This window comes from Salvia splendens, chromosome 16 (genome assembly GCF_004379255.2).
Source record: "Salvia splendens isolate huo1 chromosome 16, SspV2, whole genome shotgun sequence".
In the NCBI taxonomy this organism is placed as follows: Eukaryota; Viridiplantae; Streptophyta; class Magnoliopsida; order Lamiales; family Lamiaceae; genus Salvia; species Salvia splendens.
The window spans coordinates 3,568,156-3,588,150 of record NC_056047.1 but is presented as its reverse complement, the minus strand read 5'-3'; the positions used below and the strand labels follow the sequence as shown (position 1 = coordinate 3,588,150).

The following is a 19,995-nucleotide window of genomic DNA, read 5'->3' as shown; positions in this document are numbered from 1 at the left end:
TTCATTAAAAAAAATGCGGCGCCGGTGAATCGCTCGAGGCGGGAGAAGAATCGCTATCGTGGTGCTCCATTGATGAGTCAAAAAAAACATTTAATTCACAATACAGGACGTCCGTGCGGAATTCCGTGACAGTCCACGCAATGGCGGACGTCAGGACATAATTCCGCGTGGAATTCCGCTAAATTCCGCAGACCTGAGACGTCCTCAACCCAATTCCATATCCGCGCCCGGTACGCCTAATGGCGGAAGTCCGCGACGGAATTCCGGGACGTCCGTGGGAATTCCGTGCGAAAGTCCGCCATTGCAGATGCTCTTAGGGCTTGAAACTTCCTCTTCCCTAAATGGGGTTGGATAGGGTATAGGGTATTTTCGATTTCGGGCAACTTATACCTAATGTAGAGGTTGAGAGTATTTTCGATTTCAGACAATTTATATCAAACTCCTTCGTATATGTCAGTATTGGAACATAATCATCCGTGCTATTACACCAAACCAATTGACAAAAAGACTCATTAGATATTCCAGTTGGTAACTTTTTTATGTTAGATAACTCACATATAAATATCTTAATAGATTTCATTAACACTCGATATTATTTACCCTTATTTACGAAGTGGTTTCTATACTTGGAAATAGGTTTAAAGAAATTGTGATATGGATCGCAAAGAAATTTTCCTTTCGTTCAATTCCTTTACATCCCAAGAGAAGTAACTCAACAATGACTTAATTATTTGGTCATGGATTGTGACATAGATTATTATGGTCAAAGTTTGACCACTCTTCTTTTTTCTTTACTTTGTCTTTTACGGTCTAGTATATACTACATATAATATCTACTTGTATTTATATGCATCCGTCACGAATACAGTCAAACTGATATAATTTAAAAGTTACCACTTTTGTAAATGGAGAAGATGCTCTTGTGAAAACGAGACGTATTAATCAATTTCAGTTAATTAGACACCAAAAAGTCCCATAAATTTATAAAACAATGGTTGCAACTAATCAGGACCTAATATTTTTCGACTAAATTACTAATTCACCTCGATAAATTACATGTTGATTTTGATATAGTTCTTAGCTTTCTGAATTCTTGTTTCCAACTAACTAATATTTTATGGTATAAACACCAACCTGATTGACATATTGGAACTATACCTGATAATGACGAATAAATATTAGTAAGTTGGAATATTAGTTGTGAAGAAAAAATGTAAAATCAGAAACAACACAATTCCTGCTCAAAGACAAGAAAATACTATAGATTAGACACCCTAAAATAGCATCTCATACACCAACACTACTACATAGATTTCACAATTTAAATGATTATTATCAATTTATTAATTTATGAGCTAATGAAACCAACCAACGAGCAAGGGGCTACACCATCAGAATATACTGTTGTTATGATCTAAATATTTACTATTAGTATACTATACTAATTAGAGTTTGGTAACTATAATTAATACTATCAATTAAACTATGGATTAATTAATATTGTTGCAACACTTATCCACTTTGTTGCTTTCGGGGCTTGTCTTTTCTCCTGATATATCACATTAAATATTAACCAGAAAAATTTAATTTAGTTTAGCTGCGATGAGATTTGACACTTGAGATACAATTAATTTATAAATTAATTAAGAAAATGAAGTGCCTAGAAAAACAATGCGTGTCGATAGGGATTTTGCACTATCATTTTCATGAGTTAGGAAATCCGATTCAAGCACTCCAATTTGCTGAAGAAATAAGAATACCTCTGTATAAGGGGCTGCATTTACTTTTTAGGGAATAAATATATAAATGTAGAGAATGATTAGGCTAAGAACCTACTTTAAAATAAAAATTACTATGAATCATGAATTTTCTGTAAAGAATATGTGAATCTAATGTGAAAATGTATGATTAAAAAATTGGAATTTATGTCTCCAGTATCATTCGAATCAAAAATCCTAAATTCACTTCAAATTTTCATTGTTTAAGAATTGAAATCGTACATAGCCTTTTTTTTAATTGTGATATCATATGCTTGACACAAAAACTAATTTTCATTAATTAACTTGTAGGAGTATATATTTACATATAAATATTTTTTTAATTATTTTATCTTATATATATATATACTCATATAAAATGTTTGTTTTATGGAATTGCTTCTTTATATATACATTCGATAATATTTATTCTACACCGCTTATCTTCTCTATAAGATACACACACATACTAGTAGTATTTGTTTTATGATTTATTCTACTTGTCTTTTCATTAAATAAAAAATATTTACACTACATTTAATATTTTTCATTTTTATAGAGGAATGATTTCATTTTCACCGATGTACTACTATTAGTTTTGTCGATTTAGGACTGAGACGGCAAAGGCGTGGTGACCTAATGTTGTCACGAAGACGATCGATTACGACGAGGCTATCGTGTAAAGTGTGATTGACTTTGTGCGTGTTAGTATTAAATTAAATGGGGGAAAATTATAGGTAGCCGGGTATGCCCACATGCCCGATCCAACATAGGAAAATATTTAAATTTTATACACTTACACTATTAACATATTTTTCTTCCTTCGCTACCTACAGCCATCCACTATCTCTAAATTTTTTAAGTCGTGTTGAATCAAAGTGAGACATATATAGAAGACAAAGGGAGTATAACAATCGATCAAGTATATTATTATGAAATATACCGTACTCCTAAGTACGCTGTTGCCAAACTCTCACATGTCCAATTTTAATTTTTAACTTTAATAATGAAAAAAGTGGCAGTTGTGGTAATAATGGTGGAGATGGAGACGGGAGGGAGACAATAAGGTACGGTAGCCTTATCACAATAAATATCAGTTTATCAATATAAACTCTTAACACAACGTTTACTAAAATTTTAGTAATTAAAGATTGAATAAATACATCACTATTTATAAGTACTACTACTTTCGTAGGAAAAATAATTGTTTATCTTACCCACGGTTCAAAAACCGGCGGTTCCGGTTTTGTCGAAGGTGGAACCGGAACCGAACCGTGAGGCTATTTCACGGTTCCGGTTCCGGTTCGAAAACCGGCGGTTCCGGTTCCGGTTCGGAACCGCCGGTTTTTCCGGCAGTTTAGGCGGTTCCGGTTCGGAACCGGCGGTTTCGCGGTTCGTTTTTTTTTTTGTTTTTTTTTTGAATTTGAAATTTGGATTTATATAACAAATTGGAACAAGACAATGTATAATTCAAATAGAAATACGGCGAATAAGGAGAAAATAATATCAATTTTATTGAGTTTGAGTTGTAACGGACAACGATACATTACAATTTACAATACATATACATAATACATCTACAAGACTACAACTACAAGTATACAACATACAACAATGTAATATAATTTACATTGAAAAAAACATGAAATGGGGGGGAAAATTGAAAAGGGCTTGAGCTCAACTTAAACTTTCAAAGTTAAACTTTTCAAATTTAAGTTGAGTTGCCTACGTATCCACAATTTTATTGAGGAATCAAAGTCCACGTAGTTCTCGGGATGATGACATATTGCTATGTAGAAATGTAGAAATATGGAATAATATATATTTTTTTGTTTTAGCAATTGAGAAAGAAAGACAACTTATAGAACTACGGGAACAAGTATAAGTGTATAACAATGCGTAATAAGAGTAGCACTTGCGTAATTAAATGGAAGCACAATAGCACAAATGAGAAATTGGAGACAAAGAGAGAGAATTGGGAGATTGAAGAGAGAAACTCTTATAGAAGAATTCGATTTTGAAAAAAAAAATTTGAATATTCGGAAAACCGGCGGTTTTGGCGGAAAACCGCCGGAATCGCCGGTTTCCGGGCAAAACCGCCGGTTTTCACGGTTAACCGCCAAAAAACCGCCGAAACCGGTCGGTTTTGCAGCTGAAAAGCTGCCGTCGGCGGCCCCATCCCCGATGCCTTGATATACACGCCCGAACCGGCGGTTCCGCCGGTTCCGAACCGTCCCGAACCGCCGGTTCGGAATATCTTGAACCTGAACCGGACCGCGACCCGAATTGCGACGGTTCCGGTTCGGGAAAATTGCGACGGTTCCGGTTCGGCGGTTAACCGCCGGAACCGGAACCGGTGGGCATCGACCCAATCCCCTAACGACGCATGGGTTTTCTTCTGTATAAAAACAGGCAAAATTAAGCAACAATATTTAACCAAATGGAAGATAATAATAATGATAATAATAATAATCATTCAATGTTTATTCAGTTGTTTTTTCCATTATAAATAAATAAAATGGTCCCAAATTACATGAAGCTGTCAATTACAGCTTGTTTAATAAGGAGTGGGACACTCATCTTCATCAATCATTATCTTGAATTTCTTTATCATTTTCCGAACTCCAACCTGTGTCACAGGCAACAATTAAACTTCATTTTTTACATATAAAAAGGGTTGGAGAGAATAATGTTATACTCCCTCCGTCACACAAGAGTATGCATTTTTAATTTGACACAAATTTTAATGCATAATTGGTAAAATAAAAGAAAGAGAAAAAAAATGTTGATTATAGTATTTATTAGTGAAAAATGAGTCTTATGAGTTTTTTAAAAATTAAAAAACTCATAGCCTTGTGGGACGGAGGCCGTATCAAATAAAAAAAATACTAATGCTATAGCTTATTATATATCGGCAGTTTTAATCCAGCTATAAATACAACTAGATTAGAGTGATTCGTTGAGTTTTTCCATATAACAATAATCAATGATCGGTTTTCGATTGGGAAATTAAGGCCTTCAAAATCACGTTTCACGTACTAGTATACAATACGGAGAATGCTTTTTTGTTAAAATTCATAATTCTTGTCACACATCGACTTTGTAACGATCATAGCTCATCTATATAAGTGTGGATAATCCTCCCCCTTATGAGGCCTTTTAAGGGGTGAGTGACTCAATTCTAATACTTTTTAATGGTAACTATAATGAAACAACATCTAGAGATAAATCAAGCAATATATTACATTACTATAAAAACAAGTGCAATTCTATAATTATCAGTATAGAGGTCAACTATAAATTAATAAAAAAATAATAAAAATATGAATAATAATTCTAGGATTGAACACATGCATTTTTTATTGATATTTTTAAAATGGTTGTTGTAAAAGCATATCATAATTTCAGCGAACTACTGATTTTTTAAAATGATAAGATTGCATGATCATGTTGGTCCCCTTTTCCCATACTAAAAGGGCATCTTGCATAACTAAACTCATGCAGGCTTACAAAAATAACTAACAATACTTTAATAAACAAAAGGAAAAGACAAGTCATAAATAAATAAATTCTAAAATATACAGAAAAAGACAAAGAAAACCAAAAAATACAAAAACGCAATTTCGGCGGTTGCCAACGGCGGTGTGCGGTGGCGCTGGCGGAAGATGATAAGTCCCCTTCAGCCTTACAACATTTCAACTTCTCCAACACACACACAACTTGGAATTATCTGCCTACATTTGTCAAGATTTCCAATCATTTAAATATCAATCCGATTATCGATTATCCAATTCTGCCCCTCCCTTCGTCTCCAAACCAACCACCATTTTCCGTTTCTCTTCATCTCCTCTGCCCACCAATCTATATATATACATTTATAATTATACACAACGCATGTGTTTCTATACATGAACAACACGCAATCAAGGGCAGAGACATAAAACAGAAACAAAAACGCACGCGCATTGCCAACGCAATCGATTTCTCTTCTGCGAAGAGTAATTATTAAGGTACGATCATGTTGTTTGATTCTGTTTTTTCGTTTTTTGTTATGATTTTTCTGCATCATGCAAATTTTGTTGTGTATGATTAAGGGAATGGATAGAGATTGTAAAAAAAAAGTTTCATGATTAGATTAATGTATAATTCTTAGGTTTATGGATAATCATGTTTTTGTGGAGCAAAAGGGGAAAAGGAAGGGGAGAAAGAAGTAAATATCTGTTTGCATAATGCATTGAAGATAAGAAATTTTGCTGTTACATTCCATTTTTAATGCATTTGTTGAATTGGGAATGCGTTTTTGCCTATCATTATTAGTGCTCTGTGTTGCTGTAATTTGATAATGAATTCTGTCAAAACTAACTGCCTCTTTTGAATTCTAACCATCTATAGGAAACAAAAAAAAAAAGAAAAGTCCAAGTTGGAGCAGTTGATTCTTGAATTGAGTGAGGATGCCTAAGTTGAACGAGGAGGGATCAAACAAGGAGAACTTTGCCAAGGAGGAGGAGCAGCATTATGTTCCTCGCAAGGACATTTTCATGGAGAGATCGCCTCGTAGCCCGTTGAGCAAGCACAGCCGTCCCACGAGTTCAGTGAGCCGCGACAGCGACTCTCTCAACCTAGCCATTGATGGGGCAGTGGATAACACCATCGAGGAGCTCTACAACAATGTGTTTGAGATGCAGAGCTCGGATCGCTCTCCATCCAGGCGCAGCTACCTCTCGTATGGTGAGGAGTCGCGCATCGACTCTGAGCTGCATTTTCTTGCTGGAGGCGAGCATGGTGTGGTGGAGGTTAAGAGGGAGGTAGGGAGTTGGAGTAATGGAGAGAGGGAGGGGAAGAGAGTAGTAGCCATCAATCCTGCTGGTTTCAGCTGTGGCTCGCCTACTTCACAGTCGCAGGTCAGGCGCCTCTCAGAGCTTCCCTCGGAGGAATCTAAGAAGGTGATTCGGAGGAGCAAGACTCAAAACAGGAGGCCCCCGAATGGGAAGCAGCCTACTGTTAAGGGTGTTGACAAATTTGGGAGGGCTTCTTCTTTAAGGGTTGAGAGGGGTAAAGTGCAGACTGTGGCAGAGGAGAATGATGGCGAGGCGAGGTTTCTTGGTCCGTATCTTCTGAAGCAGGCGAGGGACATGATAGCAACGGGGGTGAATCCTAAGAAGGCGCTGGACTCGGCTATGAGGGCTAAGAAGTCCTTTGAGGCCTGTTTGGATGGTCAGAAGACGGCTGATCTAGACTACGTGATGTGTTTGCACGTTGTGTCCGCTTTGTACTGCAGGATGGGGAAGCACGACGACGCCATCCCGCTTCTTGAGAAGTCTATTGAGATTCCTGCGATGGATTTAGGCCAAAACCATGCTCTTGCTAAGTTTGCAGGGTGTATGCAGCTGGGGGATACTTATGCGATGCTGGGGCAGATTGAGAACTCGATTCTTCTATACACTGCAGGTTTGGAGATCCAACGGCAGGTGTTGGGGGAGAACGATCCGAGGTTTGGTGAGACGTGTAGGTATCTGGCTGAGGCACATGTGCAAGCAATGCAGTTTGATCAAGCGGAGCTGTTGTGCCGTTTGGCGCTGGAAATTCATAAGGTGAACGGATCAATTGCCTCGCCTGAGGAGGCGGCGGATAGGCGGCTCCTTGGCCTCATTTGTGACTCCAAAGCCGATTACGAGGGTGCACTCGAGCATTATGTGATTGCAAGCATGGCAATGGCTGCCAATGGCCAGAATGCTGATGTTGCAACCATTGATTGCAGCATCGGAGATGCGTATCTGTCTCTGCTTCGTTATGATGAGGCCATCTGTGCGTACCAGAAGGCGCTCAGCACATTCAAGGGAATCAAAGGCGATAGCCATCCATCCGTGGCATCTGTCTTTGTTCGTTTGGCTGATCTGCACAACAAGATTGGGAAATTCAGTTATTGCAAATCCTACTGCGAGAGTGCTCTCAAGATTTACGCCAAGCCAGCAGTGGGGAGCCCGCCTGAGGAGGTCGCGAGTGGTTTGGTGGATATATCTGCGATCTATGAGTCCTTGAACGAGCCTCAGCAGGCGCTGCAGCTGCTGCAGAGGGCCATAAGAGCTTATGGGAACGCGCCCGGCCAGCAGAGCGTTGTTGCAGGAATCGAAGCTCAAATGGGAGTGCTCTACTACATCTTGGGAAGCTATGTTGAGTCATACAATGCTCTGAAGAATGCTACAATGAAATTTCGCCTCATTGGAGAAAAGAAGTCCGCTCTCTTTGGTATTGCTCTCAACCAGATGGGGCTTTCCGCTGTGCAGCTGTTCTCGATCAACGAGGCTGCTGATCTGTTTGAAGAAGCTCGTGACATTCTCGAGTCCGAATGCGGGCCCTTCCATGCGGATACACTAGGAGTTTACAGTAATCTTGCAGGAACTTATGATGCAATGAGCAGGTATAGTGATCAAACCTCTTAAATAACTATAACTCATCCATTTTCTTGCATATTTTTATATCCATACATGAATCATGATAGATTAAAAAATAGTGCTAAATTTGTTGCTAATTGCTCTTAAAATATGAATACAGAACTACTGATGCAATTGAAATCTTGGAGTACATTGTTTTGCTGAGAGAGGAGAGGCTTGGAACAGCGAATCCAGACGTGGAAGACGAGAAGGAGAGGCTGGCTATACTATTGAAAGAAGCAGGACAGTCCAGGACCAAAACATCAAGATCACTGGAGACCTTGCTTGTCAAGAACGATGCTGTTCATGGAAGCATCATTGAGGTTTCCTAAAAACGCGATTAATCTCTCTGCTGATAATATTTCTGGTCTCCTTTTTTGCCTAATGTACATGTTGATAACAAAAGGGTTATAGTTGCTGTATTTCCTACTCCTTCTGGTTACAGGATCGACGTGTGAAATGAGAGAGTTGTGCATGTTTTTTTGTTAAGAAAGGGTCGGTATCACCGTGTAATGTAGAGGGGCTTTCGAGATGTTGCTGTCCACTGTGTTATGTACATATCCTTCCTCCAAATCTGCAGGGGTGGGGGAAGTAATATGGATTTGTATGTCACTTTCCAGTTTATGTAAACTATGTGTTTTACTATAGTAAAGATGGGATTTCATTTTCCTATTGTTGGTGCAACCACTGGTGATAATAGACATCCAACTGCATTCTGTGATGGATCAATTCTCATATGAATGTGATTATTTTTTTTAGAAATTGGATTTGGATTTGTAAGTTGACATTTCATCTTGTGAGTGTGACATGGGACTTGTTTTGGATTAGGATTTTGTAAGGGACAAGAGGTGCTGCTTAATCATCAGTATTAATAGGAGGAATTGGCTTGTTGCTGTCCCACTAATTGTGTGGTGTTGATGTAAAAATCTGCATTGATGCTAATGGTTGAAAAAATGTGGGAAATGACAAAAAAAATATGTCTAAATTTGCCTACTTGTCCTCATTTGTGACGAAGAAATTGCTTAAATACTTAGTTTGGAGTTTTTTTGTTTGGACAGGACTTACTTGATCTAGTGTCCGCAAAAAATAAAAAATTATTTGATTATGCTAACAAATGGGGAAAATGGCAAAAGTAAAATAGCTACTTAAATAAAAAGAATTAATGACCGTATCATGTTTACACAATAATTTTAATTTGCTGCGTATAATCCAATCTTGCAATATGTTTTTCTGTAACAAATGCAGGCCACCTAAAGTTTAGGCGGAAAAATCGACAAATTTGAGTTCTTTCTAATAATACATCTCGTTACTTACCTGTGAAGTTGCCTTGAGCTCCATGAGCTGCTTACTGGTGAAGATGGGAAGATGATAGTGGGCAGCCTCAAGCTTTCCTCGACTTGGGGGTAGTCGACCATGTAGTGAAGGCCACGGCTTTCATGGCGTGCTAGAGCGCTACTTAAAACGAGTTTGGCACAGCAAAACAGGTTCCTCATCTCACATGCCTCCAGCCCCACCATTGTAGGTTCCCAGCCATGCTGGAATAGGTAAGTCTCCCATTCCAGTTCCAGCTCTCCAATCCTCATCTCAGCTTTCTGCAGCCTCGTTGTTGATCTGACAATTCCCACGTACTTCCACATTATCGACTGAAGCTCTCTCCTCACTTCCCTCGTCTTGAGGGAGATGTTGTTCAGCACTGACTTTCCGAGTGATTTTGGCATTATAGGCCGGGCCCAAGAATATGAAGTTCCACGATCAACTCGTGAGCTCTTCATGTGGTCTATTGAAGGTTGAACTGCCCTTCTTGCAAAGACAAGGGCCTCAAGCAATGAGTTACTAGCAAGGCGATTTGCTCCGTGCAGGCCAGTGCAGGCGACTTCACCAGCCACGTAGAGACCTCTGACATTGGTTTCCCCTTGGAGCCCAGCACGGACTCCACCACACATGTAATGAGCTGCAGGAACGACGGGGATTGGTTGTCTGGTTATGTCTAAGCCGTGCTTGAGACACTCTGCTGCTATGTTGGGGAAGTGGGAGAGAATTTTGTCTCTGGGCTTGTGACTTATGTCAAGAAGGACATATTTCTCATTACGCTTCTTGAGCTGATCATCTATGCTTCTTGCTACGACATCTCTTGGGGCAAGCTCTGCCCTCTCATCATACATGGGCATGAACCTCTCCATGTCCATGTTGTAGAGGATGCCTCCATCTCCTCTCACAGCTTCAGTTATCAAAAAGGCATTTTGTCGGGCCTCTTTCGGCTTAGCTGGAAGTCCTTCATCAGCCAAAGCAGTCGGGTGGAACTGCACAAACCTGGTAGTATTGCAATGCACCATCTTAAGTTGACGACCAGAACTTTGGCAAATAATCACTAGTCTAGCCAGTAAGGAAATCTTATATACGGGGCAAAGAACAGAGGAATGCTGTATGTGGAAAACAAATTCTCGATGAACTAAAATTCTCCATCTTTACTTTATTAATCGAATAAGTATTACTTCAAGAATGTAAGAGATCAAGGACAAAAACTGCTTCAAAGTGCTGAACAAAGTACTACAAGCTTAACTATGTAGTATTTTAATATGATCAGATAATTATTAAAGATTGTATGATAAGACAGTAAAGAAGAAATGTACGTTCATGAATGGGGAGAAAGTTAGAACCGCTTACTCCATATTGGAAATTACAGCATCAGCTCGGTGAGCCATAGCAATTCCATCTCCAGTTGCGACCTACAAATACAAAGTCAAGATATATCAGTCAACATAAATATCCTGGTTCTATAACTTAAAAGTCTACAATAAAGATGAGTAAGGCAAATTTACTTTAATGTTCCTTTATGTTTTAGGTTCCCAAATGCAGCTGAAAAGCTTAATTTTCATCGAGGCGGTATTTATATCCATGAATTTTGAAAGGAAAAGAAGATGCAGTTTCACCTGAGGATTGGTAGTATTGGGATAGATATGTCCTGCTCCTCCTGATGCAAGTAGGGTTACCTTCGAGATGAATCTCACCACCTAAGTTTATAAATCAAAGACAGAAATCACAAAACGGTATAGAATCCTACTGCAGCATGTTCCTACGAGTGGCATACTACTTTACTTACCTCATGTGTTTCTGTATTCAAAGTATCAACGCCAAGGCAAACAGTGTCAGAACCATCCTGCAACCCAACAAGAATACATATGTTAGACAGTGATACCAGAACCTCGAGTAGTGCTAAATATGGTATGACGCATCCCTTTATACATCACTTCTGGAATATCTGCTACCATCAAAGCAATCGGAACCAACAATGGTATGTGTGAAAATTCATGCACACATTTAACCACACAGACAAGCACACGAACCAAGTTACCTGAGAAGTCAGCAAATCTATAGCAAACTGATGCTCAAACACAAAGATATTAGGATCTTTCCGCACTGCTTCTAAGAGAGCCCTCTCTATCTCCCGACCAGTCATATCCGCAGCATGTACAATCCTACGATGAGAATGTCCTCCCTCCCTTGCCAGGTGCAAATTCCCATCCTCCCCATGATCAAATGAAGCACCCATTGCAATCAATTCTCTGATTCTCTCAGGTCCTTCTGTACACACTACCTGTATGCATGATAAATATTGTGAAAAAAGATACTAACATAGTCCTTGATTTGCTACAGCTTAAATCGAAAAAGCATCAATTATATTTTTCTGTCACATGATGTGATCCATATATATGTGTACCATGATATATTGATGTAAAACCCATGGCTTGGCTACTGAAAGGAGAAAATTTTCAACATTTTTTTACAACCAACAAAGTAGAAAGGATGGATAAGGAAAAGGCATTAACAACATACTCGGACAGTCTCCTCATCACATAGATAAGCGCCTGCAACAATTGTATCATGCATGTGACTCTCCACTGAATCTGATGGGCTTAACACAGCACTCACACCACCCTGTGCATAGTTGGTGTTGCTCTCGTGTGGTTCAGCCTTGGTTATTACTGCAACAGTTCCAAGTTTTGCAACTTCAAGAGCATAACGAAGGCCAGCAACTCCACTTCCAATAACAGCAAAATCAAAATATTTATTATGACCCTCTCTCAGGTACGATCTGATCACGGTTCTGCGTAGATTGCACTCTCCCTTGATATGGGGTTGGAAGTAATTAGATTTGTTAATCTGCAAGACTTTAGAGACCCCATGACACCTGAAGTATGCATCATATATATTATCAGATGCAGATGTAACATAAAAGACCCAATATTATATTGTCTCTTGCTTTTCACAATTGAAAGTCACAAAACATTCAAATTATATCTCGGTGACTGGATCCTCTTTCTCAAAAGACACACAAAAGTCAAATTCAGCAACCATAGGAGATAACCAAAAACAAGAAGTGCCACTCCCTGTAAGATTTAAATCAGTGAAAAAGGTGAAAAAGATGACTAGACTGAGCAGACAACAGAAACAGAATGAAGTTTGCATCAATGTGCAATAGAAGATAGAAGACATCCTTTGTTTGTCAACCAACCTAAGGTCCTTAACTGACCAAAATTTCCAGAAAGAAAGAACCGTTCGGTGTTTCCTATACGGACATCAATATAGAAAAGCTGACCATAAGCAAATAATATTGTTCATGAAGGAAAAGGGTGAAACTTCAAGCCATTAGCCAACATAAGGGTCTTAACACATCTAACAGAATCACAACGCCAATTTTCAAACTTTTCATCTACCAAACAAGAAACCAGGGTAAAATCCTTGTTACTATATAAAGCATATATTGTAAGACTATTTGCATACCAAGAAAGCTCCTTCTGCATGCACAGCGGAACGGCTATATTACGAACAGTATAAGCCAGTTTGCCACCATGTCCCCTCAAAAAGGCCTCTTGAAAATGAAGCTGGCCGCTCCCTGAAGCTACACTTGTAGCCATTCAAATATCCTGCTAAAAGGTATCCCAATTCAACAAGCAAAGGTAAGCATAACAATAAAAACTGTTGTCAAAAGATTTGTATAACTAATGGAGATGAAATCTATTGGGATTTTAAATTAGGATACTGCTCCAGGTGATAGAAATATACATGAATTGCATAAAACACTTGTAAACTTGAATTCTCTCGTCTGAATTTTACAACCTACAACATTTAAAATTCACAGAAAGCGTGAAAACTCGAAATCGCAAACACACGTTTCCTAGGGGTTAGATCGCTAAATCACACATATAGACATAGAAACCAGATGTTTTCAATTCGAAATTCGAAATTCGAAATCTAACCAATAACATGCATAATTGTAAACGAAAGCAAATCCAGAAAATTGAGCATACAATTGATCTGCGGAGCCCAAAGCCGATGCGCACCACGAACGAACGCAAATGAGGACGAGATTCGAGGTCTGCACCTGAAATCAATGAAGAACCCGGATCGAGAAAGGCCAATCTGTGTATCTCAATATCTCTCCACCACGATCTGCGCATACATGCGTATAAAAAGAGAAATGGAGACCAAACAAAGGCAAAAAGGAGATGGAAAATGGAGGGGCCGACAGTTCCGAGGCACCACAGCTGAGTGTGTGTATATGTGTGTGTTACAGTTAAGCGTGAAGAAGATTCGTTGAACTTCGCGCCATTAATCCCTACGCTGCGGCTGCGCCTCCCTCTCTGTATACGGAGTACTATTTATGGTTAATATTTATTCTAATATTCCTTTTTTGGACTGAAATAAATTTGGGATTACACAGGCGTTTAACTGGTTATATTTTTCAAATTGATGTTTTTCATGTGCTTATCGATATTTTTGAAAATTATACATGAGGATTTATTTTTGTAGTAATAATAGCCTAATGGCTAGAGATCTTAATTCAAATAAAATGATTAAATAAATAAATTTACAATAAACTCTATCCACAAATACATCCACCAATTTTATATACAGGTCGACAACATAACATCTTGTTAAATATTCACGAAAAATATGGCCATATATTTTCATGGGTTTCGTATTTCTAAAAATAGGAATTTATTATTGGAGATGGCAAATTTGCCACGACCAACAAGTGGAAAATTGTGGAAAGAAAGTGAAAATGACATTAAAAGAAGTTATTGGAAGCATGAAAGGTTTATATACGAGTACTACTTTATAGCAGTATCTGTCAAAACTACCAACATCCTGAAATAAGAAAGTGGGTATATCTGTCGAATATAAATTAATAAATGTTATAGTTATGGTTACAAAATTTATAACATGACATGTTACTATTTCTAGTGTTGCATCCAAATATTTTAGTAAATTATAAACGTAGAAATATGAAAGCTATAATTTCTGGTAAAATTCACAAAAAAAAAATTCAAATCTATTTGTAGGAAACTAAAGCAACTTTGTGATGATTTTCATTCTAAAAATTACATACGAGTATAATTTTTAATCCGAAAAATAAGTATGTTTTCAATTCATGATAAAAGATTGGGAAATTGGTGCCTAAAATCATAAACTTTGCCTAAAATTTGGTATTTCCCACGAACTTTGAAATTTGTAGGATATAATATCACAAACTTTGCACTTTGTTTGGTATTTCTCACGGCATGTCTATTACTATATTTGACTAACTTACGATGCATTTTTATCATACTTGACACAATTAAATCAACGTGGTTTTCAACGTGACTTTTTTATCCTACATGTTATAAACTTAGGGCATTAGCAATGGGGCGCCCTAAGGCGCATCCTATGGCGCGCCACGTCAGCAGTTTTATCCTCCTACCTCCCCACCTGCAGTGGGGCGTCCTAAGGCGCCCCACGTCATCATTTTTTTAATATTTACAAAATCCATACGAATTTAAAAAAAATAATACATTAAAATACGAATTTCATAAACTTCATTTCATTTAATAAAAATTAATACATTACAATGCGAATTAAAAAAAAAACGCAAACTCAGCGACGGCGGTTACGAGCCAACACTTCTTCAATCATGTCGTTCATGAGCTGAGCATGCTCCTGTTGGTTGCGCATTGAGGTCTGTCTAGATAGAACCTCTTCGAAGCCTAACGGTAACCCTCTATCGGGTGTGTCGGTCGATGTGCCGGAAGAGCTAGATGCACGGTCGTCTTCATTCCAGTCGGTGATGCTTCCGCCTTCACTCTCGACTATCATGTTGTGCATGATTATGCACGCATATATGACATCGGCGATGACTTCCTTGTACCAGAAACGAGCCGGCCCTTTCACAATTGCCCACCGTGATTGGAGCACCCCAAATGCCCGCTCGACATCCTTCCGCGCCGCCTCCTGCTTTTGCGCAAATAAAACCCTCTTCTCACCAATTGGGCAGCTGACCGTCTTTAGGAAAACTGGCCACCGTGGGTAGATGCCATCGGCCAAGTAGTACCCCATATGGTATTGGCGTCTGTTGGCAGTGAACTCGATGGCCGGGCCGTTGCCGTTACATTGGTCGGTGAAGAGGGTGGACGAGTTGAGGACGTTGATGTCGTTGTTCGACCCGGCTACGCCGAAGTAAGCATGCCAGATCCAGAGCCGATGGTCAGCGACGGCTTCGAGGATCATCGTCGGGTGGCTGCCCTTGTATCCACTTGTGAATTGGCCTCTCCACGCCGTCGGACAATTCTTCCACTCCCAGTGCATACAGTCGATGCTCCCGAGCATCCCGGGAAACCCGTGCGCCCTCTCATGCATCTGCATCAGACCCTAGCAATCAGTGGTTGTCGGCTTGCGCAAATATGTGTCGCCATAGGCCTCTACTATCCCCCGACAAAAGCTCTTCAGACACTCGCGGCCTGTAGTCTCCCCACAGTGGAGGTACTCGTCAAAAAGGTCCGTCGTGGTGCCGTATGCCAACTGACGAATATCAGTCGTGCACTTTTACAATGGTGTAAGGCCGGGTTTTCCGATGCCGTCCTCCCGAAACGTGAAGTATTCATCACGTGAAGACAATGTACGAACAATGCTGAGAAAAAGGTACCTCGACATTCTAAACCGGCGGCGGAAAACAGTCGGGCCCCATCGCGGTTGATCGGCAAAATAGTCTTCAACCAGACGTCTGTGAGCTTCCTGGTGGTCGCGTCGGACATACGACCTATGTCGAATAGGCCAATGGACTTGCTCAGCCGCCGCTGCCGCCGCCTCCTTCTCGCGCTGCATTTGCGCATAGCATGCCGCCATGGCCTCTTCAACGGCTGCATCTAATGCTTCGTCAAGCGAACCACCGGATTCAGACGAACTAGAACTATTGGTGTCGTCGCCGAGATTCATTTTGGTTGGATGTAGAGAGAGAATATGTAAAGAGATAGTCGATATGTTCGTATGCACAACTGAATGAGAAACGAGATTTAAATAGAAAATCAAAACCGCGTGCCATCGTCCGAGTCGATCGTCCGCGACCTCCACAATGGGGCGGACGATGGCGCGGACGATGGCCATCGTCTGCGCTATCCTCCGCGACCGAAGTATAGGGCGCGACTATCGTCCGCACCCTATGGCACGCACCCGCAATGGGTGCGGACGATGCATGGCACGGACGATGCGCGCCATCGTCCGCCCATTGCGGATGCTCTTAAAAAGTGATTTAAAATATCATAAAACGTATCACGGTTGCCTACGTAAAATAAGATTTTGATTAATATACCTTATTTGAGTGAGCTTGGGAAATACCAAATAAAATGCAAAGTTTGTGATATTATAGACCAATTTCAAAGTTTATGGGAAATACCAAATTTTAAGCAAAGTTCATGGTTTTGGAGACCAATATCCTAAAAGATTGTAACAAAATAAAAAATGCGAAAATTGGGTCCCATAATCAAAAAGGGAAGGCCTATTATAGTTTACACCAGCCAAAGATTCAAGGGAATGGATCCCTGCTGTGCTCCCACCACGGCAGGGAGTGTTATGCTCTCAGCACAATTAAATATTAATAAAATAAATTATTAAAACATTAATTAAATTTTACTTTTTTTATTGTGCAAAGTACAACACTCCCTGCTGTGGCGGGAGCACATCATGGGATCCATTCCCAAGATTGCCCACGTAGGTGGGCCCAACCCAATGTACACGAAATATTACTAATTTAGAAAAGGCAATTAGTTAAATAACATCGAGATTAAATAACTGGAAAATTAACGTTAACCATCGCATAAAATGAATCTACAATCTTTATCACCCCTCAAAACATTCAAAGGTTTTATCACTCTTTAGTTTTAGATCAACAAAAACCTCACTTATCATATAATAAACGTGCAACTTTATGTGCTTATTATGTACACATATGTTTAAAACAAATATTTTAAAAATATATGTACATGTAAAAATAAGTTTTATTGTATTATTGCTTGCCCACAAAATATGAAGACTATAACATCGATTGGAGACCTCCGTGAGTCAATGTTGGTGGAGAATTTGAATTTTGGAACCTATCATAAGAAAAAAGGTATACATTATTCTTTTTTTGTTTTTCTTCCACTAAATTGATATATGCATCTTCCACTTTTTCCTTTATGTGATTCTCACTATGTGTCGTCAAAATTCCATTGAAATTAAATAAGTAATATTATTTAATTAATTCTAAAAATTGATTAATGGTTGAGCACTCCAGATAAAAGTTTAGTAACACCAATATTAACGAGGATAAATAATCACCAAACGATATTACTGTGAAAGAATTTGCAAGAGGGAATAAAGGGGTAAGGGTAATGCAAGTATATCCATTGTGGTAGAGTTCGAGAATAATGGTATGACAAAAAATGAGATTCGTGAATCGTGCAATTGTATAAAGGCAATATTCCTAACCCATCTCTAAAATCGTACGTATGTTAATAAATTACAATATATATATATATATATATAGACGGAAAAAGTTAAAATAAAAATCTTTAATAGTTGTAAGAAAAATTCATCTTTATTGTTTGAGAGTGAAATATTAATGTTCGAATCCTTTATTTGTGAATAATTGAGTGAAACATGATATCCTAACCATTTTATTATTATTAAATTGTTCATAATGTGATAATAAATTACATATTTATATTTATTCAAATAGTTAATAAAATTGAAATTTTTTTGAAGACTATTATTGACACTGGATATATATGTAACAATAATGGACCCTTAATATTGTTGTCAATAAAACAAATGGAAAATTCCAATGGTCCACAGTCTCTAATGAAATTCAGCTATGCCGGCCCATGAAGAGTCCAAGCCATCAATCTAAAAGTTGAAAAGCAGTCCACTAATAATTAATATTGTTGGACTCATCATCATTATTTCTTCTTTTCTTCTGCACCTTGGAAAAAATAATTAGTTACAAAAGAAAGAAATAATTATTTGAGAGTTATGACTCTTTGCAGCATTGAGAGTTATGACTCTACATAAACTGCAGTGGCTCCATAATTAGATGACTATTTCATTTATTTATATGATTTAATATTTTTAATTTGTTCGATAACCACTTTTCTTCGAATAGACTTTCGTCAGAGAAAAAGGTCAAGTAATATTAAATTGTTATTTATATTCAGGGATCTAAGATCAAACATAAATAAAATAAAATAAAATTGCAAGTGTAGTGAGGATAAAATATATAGAGAATAGGGTAGTGGTAGAATATTTGCCAAAATCAAATGAGCAATGCTTTGACATTGAGGAATGGATGGAGTAGTTTTTTTAGAATCAGCGATTTAATAGTTTTCTTTATTTTATTACTCATTTATTGAGTAAAATTAAGATGGCTAAATTACATAATATTATTAAAATAAATTTAATTTTCAAATATAAATAGACGGCTAAATATGAAAAAAAAAAACAGTACTCCATGTATAGAGGTTGCTTTTGCTTTACTATATGAATGCACCACCACCACTTTCTACTTCTCTTTAACTGGATGAGATGGTCCAGAGAGTACTATCAAATTTCTAAAAATAAATTCAATGATATATTCACGCTTAATAATTAAAAAAATGCTATGATTGTATTATTGACCAAACATATGTCAAAATTTTAATCTTTTTTTATATTATTACTTTTCCAGATTATTGGGTAAAGCGGCAACATCCACATTGTTTAAGTTGAAATGTAAAAAAATTATCATATAAATCAAAGTTTCCATCAAATAGGAGGGATACACATTATGAAAGTATTTATGATGCATATTCTGAAAAAAATAATTAAAACCACATGATATTGTATACACTAGTCCCTCCATTATTTCTTATTTGTGATTTTTTTTAAGCATGAAGATTAAGAACTAGAATTAAGTATGTTAAAGTGAAGGAGATGAAATATGAGAGATGATATAATAAGAGAGATGAAGTGAAAATAAAGTAGAAAGATTGTATTATTTTTTGAGAAAAATAGATATAACTTAATCATCTTAAAATTTAACGAAATGAAAAAATGGCTAAATTAACCAGGAATGGTGGGAGTAAGTTTTACTGTTAAATGTAATTTACATATCGCGTATCACAAATCACAATATTATCGATAAGTTAGTTAAATTTATTTGAAAACTATAATTAATATTAATACTATTTTATAATAAGATTCTAAGTCGTTATTTATTTATTTATTTATGAAAATTAAAGGAAACATATTAACAGTCGGCCCATATCTATCCAGCCCAGATCAGCCGTTTGAGCCCATTTAGCAACTGCGCCAACTGCACAAACGGAACTGCACAGAGAGAGAGGAGTAGGGTCCACAGACGACACGTAATGCGGATCTGCTCGTAATCTGCGGCCACGTGTCGTGGGGTTGAATCAGTCGCGCGGTGAGGGGTTTAGATAAACTGGCTTCCACAGGAAACAAATCCCCCGCCATTTCCC

The 19,995-nt window shown here is 38.1% G+C and overlaps 2 protein-coding genes across 6 annotated transcripts; one reads left to right on the top strand and one right to left on the bottom strand.

The window, feature by feature from the left end:
* Positions 1-5,351: 5,351 nt before the first annotated feature.
* Positions 5,352-8,860, top strand: LOC121771540 (protein KINESIN LIGHT CHAIN-RELATED 2-like). The gene is made up of 3 exons (XM_042168348.1): positions 5,352-5,767; positions 6,150-8,175; positions 8,310-8,860. The coding sequence occupies exons 2-3, from the start codon at positions 6,209-6,211 to the stop codon at positions 8,518-8,520; spliced, it is 2,178 nt and encodes a 725-aa protein (XP_042024282.1). The 5' UTR covers positions 5,352-5,767; positions 6,150-6,208; the 3' UTR covers positions 8,521-8,860.
* LOC121771541 (L-aspartate oxidase, chloroplastic-like) lies at positions 8,684-13,837 on the bottom strand. Of its 5 annotated transcripts, none has more exons than XM_042168352.1 (10): positions 13,498-13,837; positions 13,253-13,306; positions 12,971-13,116; positions 12,023-12,377; positions 11,541-11,783; positions 11,289-11,345; positions 11,119-11,199; positions 10,853-10,914; positions 9,503-10,498; positions 8,684-8,762 (listed from the first exon to the last, which is right to left on the bottom strand). In XM_042168352.1, the coding sequence occupies exons 3-10, from the start codon at positions 13,102-13,104 to the stop codon at positions 8,738-8,740; spliced, it is 1,953 nt and encodes a 650-aa protein (XP_042024286.1). In that variant the 5' UTR covers positions 13,105-13,116; positions 13,253-13,306; positions 13,498-13,837; the 3' UTR covers positions 8,684-8,737. The 5 variants fall into 5 exon arrangements, with proteins under 5 accessions (XP_042024286.1, XP_042024285.1, XP_042024284.1 ...); XM_042168351.1 differs by having other exon boundaries at positions 12,971-13,113; XM_042168350.1 differs by lacking the exon at positions 13,253-13,306 and having other exon boundaries at positions 12,971-13,113.
* Positions 13,838-19,995: the final 6,158 nt, after the last annotated feature.